The sequence below is a fragment of the Sarcophilus harrisii genome, chromosome 3 (genome assembly GCF_902635505.1).
Source record: "Sarcophilus harrisii chromosome 3, mSarHar1.11, whole genome shotgun sequence".
NCBI lineage: Eukaryota > Metazoa > Chordata > Mammalia > Dasyuromorphia > Dasyuridae > Sarcophilus > Sarcophilus harrisii.
The window spans coordinates 396,657,446-396,662,651 of NC_045428.1; the positions used below are offsets into that span (position 1 = coordinate 396,657,446).

Sequence of the window (5,206 nt, forward strand, 5' to 3'; positions counted from 1 at the left end):
ATCTCCAGTTGATGCTCTCCCCAGCTTTGAATATAGAATATAGTGATTTATTCCCATTAAGAACCTTTTTAAGAATTCCCTGGGGCTGGTAAAAAAAAAAAGTCAATTATGATCTTATCAAAGAGCAGTATTATACTTAAATGAAAATAACCACCTTCATAGAGGAAAAGTCCATCAGGGATCTTTAGAATTATGACTATTTTTATTGTGGTGGGGTTTGGGGTTTGGGGCTTCCTAAACTGGAATGAATTTCCCATGGAGAAGGGCTGGTGAGTTAAGGAAGTGGTCATGGATGTTGGTATTTTTTGTTTTGTTTTCTTTAGGTGTAGATCTGAATGCTTATCAAAGAACAGAACATTGTAATGTCAAAGACCACCAAGGGGAAGACCGGAGGTGGCTGTAATCTAGCATTTCACAACCCTTTTGAAAAAGCAGCAGTTCACAGGAGGGGTAGCTGTTGTTTTTAGCTAAGACCTAATTAACATCAAGTTATTGAGAGGCAGATGGTTAAACAGAAGAATATTGACAGATTTTTTTTTTATAATGACACTTTTCCATCTCTTTTGAACTCCCACTAAAAAGTCAGATTTCTTTGCTAAAGTAGCCAATTTTACCTCTATCAGTTGTAGTAGCCTTTATTGAGCAAAGAACTTTAAGTAAATACATTTTATAAGGTAGTCAGTGATCACAGCCATTTCCCTTTAGAATTTATTTTTTTCCCTGTGTTAATGGAAAAGACAAGCCTTCAGTCTTCATCTTTTAGACTTCTAAAAGGTTTAGGCATAAACATTTGACCAAACACACTAAAATCCTCACATTTATTTAGATCTTAATATATAAAATAATTGAAGTATTTATCTGGATAAGTCAGTTATCAAACTTTTTCATCAGAAATATTCAGATAATTGAAGTATATACATAGGCAGAAACAGAAAGTTTCTTGAATCAGCTAAGTAATTATTTTCATTCTTTACCCAGCATCTCCATGAAAAGTTAGAAGAATACTCTTGTTTCCCACCTAGCTAGCTACTCAGTTTGAGTGGGAGGGAGTTTAAGAGTTCTGTTTGTTGGGCTTTCCCCATGTCCTTTTGTAATGCTTGACTTTGGAAATGTGAATTCATATGCTCGATCCTTTTTGATGTGCAGCTGCCTTTTTCAGAGACCAAACCAGCTATAGAAATCTTCCTGTCATTCTTTCTCCTCCTTTTGTAAGAACCCAAGAAGAAGGGAAAAGGAGATGGTCCTACTTCGGGATTTCATTGCTTTAAAACATTCCCATTTCAGGTGAGCTAACTCTGTAGTTAAAGTGGTGCCTACAACCCCACTATAGAGTATATTAAGTTTAGGTAATAATCCAAATAATTTATAAAATAAGTATTTTCTTCTAGTTACTGAGCTCTTTCTGGCTATATAGCATTGTTGTCTTTTGAACTATTCAAAAAATTATCACCCAATTCTCTGTTTGACTTTGTATGTATAAACAGTGTGCTCTGAAGAATCAGTGCAATGACAAGAAACATATTAAAAATAGTAAAACAAAAAATAGAAGTAGCTTTGAAAGGTAGAAAAGAAAGAATAAGGAATTACCATGAATAAGGATTCTATAATTTTTATTATAAAAAAGTCCCAATTCACTTAGCATGCTATTTTGGTAAATTATTTGACCCAAGTTCATTGCAGGCAAATCCTGTTAAAAATATACATACTATATATTTACACACAAATACAGGTAACAAAGCTAAAGTTGAGGTGTAAATCAATTTCTAAACCAGTTGTTTTTGTCCTTATAAAGTCATCTACTAACTAAAAATGGATTGTATTTTCACTCAGGCACGTGGAGAGGTAGGAATAGCTTTAAAAGAAGAGACTTGTAGTGCAAATGTTAAGAATTTCATTGAAGCAGCTCAGCTCTTATCAATGAGATCCTTACTATCTTTGGTTAACCTATGAGGCCATGGTTGTTTCGTTGTCACATAAAACAAAAAACAAACAAACAACAACAATAACAAACAATTTGTATAATACAGAGGAGATGCAACACTGGGAGCATATAGGGGATTTGGGATATTCTAATGATATTTAAGCCTCCCCTTTAAAACCCAGAATTGTATAAGGCTTATTAGGAAAGGTAGCAGCAAGGTGGACTGGCAGCTAGGAACCAGTTTACCTGATAAGACACATAAATAAGAGGTAAACAAGTTGCTTTAAAAGGCATCAAATTAAGACCAATATGCACACTACTTTGAGCAGAGAGAAATTATCACACTGTACTTCTTTTATAAAACAAAACCCTCTCAGGGCGACCTTCTAGCCGACTCCCAAAGGAGTCTGGTAAACCTAGAGATGCTCCGGGTTAGCAGTACAGTCTCAGAGATTTTCTGCAGCCTCAGAGATTTGCTCATGAGAAAAGATGAAGTCAGTGATGAGAGGCTTTCGAGTTCATTTATGAAGAAAAGTCTTTCGAGGGAGCAGGACTCTCTGCATTCTTGCCAGGCTTTGCAGGGCTCCTACCTGACATAGAAAGCTGAAGAGACGTTACAGGTGATGTGCTGGCCAACAATCCCTCTCTTTCCCTTTTCTTCTGTTTCATTCTTCGGTTTTGGAACCAAATTTTGACTTGAGTGTCATTCAGCTGCAGGGAGTGGGCTATTTCTATGCGGCGGGCCCGGGTTAAGTACTTATTGAAATGAAACTCTTTTTCCAGTTCAGTAAGTTGTTTGGTGCTGAAATTTGTGCGTATCGTGCTCGAGGGGCTGTGTACTCCATACTCGGAGAGTTTGCCTGGAATGTATACAATGAATCAGTGAAGAAAGATTAGGAGAGAGACCAAAAGAAGGCATAAAGAAACAAAAATAGAGGTCCAAAGTTAGCTATCAAACCGTTCTCCCCGAATCAAAGCCCTCACTCAAGGTGAACAAAAGCGTGAAGGTAATTGAACCCTTATCTATAGGGAGTTCCCTCACTGCGATTTACTGAGAGCTCTGGCTACGTTCTTAGTTTGAAGTTAATCATGAGTATCAATGTTGAACTTAGAGACGTAGTCAATGAAATTCTCGTCTTTGATTGGCCTGGATGAGGTGAAACCTGGCTTCCCTAAAGAAGCTGATGTTTTCAGTGAATACTTAGACAACTAATTGATTCAAGAAGGAAGAATGGGTGGCTAGAGGCATCAACTCCCAAAGTTAAGGTTTACTTACTTTTCTTGGGGGCGTTTCTTTTCACTTTCATCCATTCAAAAGTGCTGAGGGATGTGGGAAGTCCCGAGGCTGGAGACACTGACTTGGGGTAAGAGCCGGGCGCTGGGGAGACTGCCTGGAAGCCTCCGGCCGGGCTATCCACTTGCTCTTTGAGAGCCTGCGGGAAGGGGCTGAGTTCGCCAAAGGCGCCGTAGTCCACTTGGCCACTGAGAATGAAAGAGCCACCGCCCGAAAAGACTGCCGAAGTGGCGTAGTGAACTTGGCCGGCCACTCCGTCTTCGGCCGGGGGCCCGAGGCTGCCAGCGAAGTCGTACGCGGAACCCTGTGGCAGAAAGCTGTAGTCTGCAGCAGGTGCGGCGCCCGTCTCGTAGGCGCCTTCAAGGGTGCACGGAGCAAACGGAGGGGGGCCCGAAACCCGGGTTGGGGCTGGGGGTGGCGGCAGCTGCGGAGGGGGCGGCGTCGGCGTAGGAGGCTGGTGCTGGTGTTGCGCCGGAGCAGGAGGCACCGGCCGAGCCCCAGCCCCGGCGACGGGCAGGCAGTTCACAAAGGCGCCCTCCCCGCCCAGGGGAAAGGCAGGCTGCAAAGCCACAGGCCTGGGATCTGAGCGGCAGAACTTGGGGGAGAAGGTGAGCACCTCTCCGCAAGAGATGTATTCCAGGTACGAATTCATGACCCAGTCCGACGGCTCAAGGGCAGCAGGTGGGGCCAGAGGGACTAACAGGCGACCCCGCAGGCAGCGGGACTGTCCCGGCTCCACCGTCTTGCCTTGCCTTTGACTGCCTTGCCTGCCTCGCCTCCGCTACACCAGCTTCTCTCGCTGAGCCATTGCAAGCGGTTTGGGAGGTAAATATTGCCCTAATATACAGCCAGGGGCGGCCACGTGCTGCCTGCCGGCCAATGGCTGTCTTCTCCGCAGAGCACACCGCACAGAGCTTGGGCGCTGCTCGCACGCGCTGCTGCCAACCCTGGAGGCAAAAACTTTGCCAGGGGAGAAAGAAAGCCCTTAGCCAATGATCGTTCGACGGGATTCTGAAGACCCCCCCCCCCAAGACTACTTGGGAGATCGATACCCTCATGGGTTCTGAGAATTTCGAAGGGAGGAGAGAAGCTTGCTACAAACTGAGCCTAGGACAGGTATGAGGCGGGGATGGGGAGGAGGGGAAAGGAGGAGGCTGACTGGCTTGGTGACCAGCGAAGGACCAAGACTCCTGAGTTTTCACTAGACTTTTTTTGGATTGAGTGTGTGATGGCTGAGGTTGTGAGGGATTAAAACAAAGTAAGAGACTGGAGTCTAAAAGGCTACTCCCTGACACTACCAGAGGGAAAACAAAAGTCACTCCTTTCTCTCTTCTTTTTTCTCTCCTAGTGCTTCTTCGCTTACAGTTTTATTGGCACCAGTGTTTTATCCCTCTCCTCTTCTCAATCTGGACCAGATGTTAGGGGAAAGAGGGGGGTCCTACTTACGGGATGCTTTGCTCTGGAGTTTGCGTACCTGGGCCTGACGTAACATCAGCACATATTTCTGACAGCTGTTTTCAGCTTTCCTAACAAAATTTCCCTTTCACCTCTTTCCACTTTTTGCTATTGAGGTGATCTTCCAAGGGTTAGTAGAGAGTGTTTGGCTTTCACTTAGGTAAAAGTGTTACATCTGTTTGGAAATTCGGCAGGTTCTCTATTCTCCTCATAGATCATTTGACCACAATTGCACAAATAGTGGAGAAAGCTTTCTTGCTGGCAAAAGATCCACTTTCCCTTCTCCTCTCCTCACATCCGGGCTTCCTCTGTCAGAAGCATTGTCAATGCATCACAGCCGCATATGTTCTCTCTGAGGCGTTTGGCTCGAGGGCTAAAAGGCATCCTCGCCTGGTTCATATTGAGGAGGCTTGGATGTTCTTGGACCTCGCGGCAATTAATGCTCCTCTTCCATCAGATAAGTGCTGTGTCGTCTCCTGCGAGTGAAATCTGAGGGCTTACAATGTTAATGGGCTCAAGTCTTTCCCTAGATAATA

General features: G+C 44.0%; 1 protein-coding gene across 1 annotated transcript; it reads right to left on the reverse strand.

Annotated features, from left to right (window-relative positions):
* Window positions 1-1,629: 1,629 nt before the first annotated feature.
* On the reverse strand, window positions 1,630-4,018 carry HOXD1 (homeobox D1). Its single transcript, XM_003763997.2, has 2 exons — window positions 3,198-4,018; window positions 1,630-2,781 (listed from the first exon to the last, which is right to left on the reverse strand). The coding sequence occupies exons 1-2, from the start codon at window positions 3,865-3,867 to the stop codon at window positions 2,444-2,446; spliced, it is 1,008 nt and encodes a 335-aa protein (XP_003764045.1). The 5' UTR covers window positions 3,868-4,018; the 3' UTR covers window positions 1,630-2,443.
* Between the last annotated feature and the right edge of the window lie 1,188 nt (window positions 4,019-5,206).

What these genes read in the sequence shown, in the direction of transcription:
- HOXD1 (XM_003763997.2), bottom strand. Translation starts at nt 3,867, where the DNA reads ATGAATTCGTACCTGGAATACATCTCTTGCGGAGAGGTGCTCACCTTC. An exon ending in AAGAAACGCCCCCAAGAAAA is followed by an intron (nt 2,782 to 3,197) that starts GTAAGTAAACCT and finishes TATACATTCCAG; the next exon opens with GCAAACTCTCCGAGTATGGA.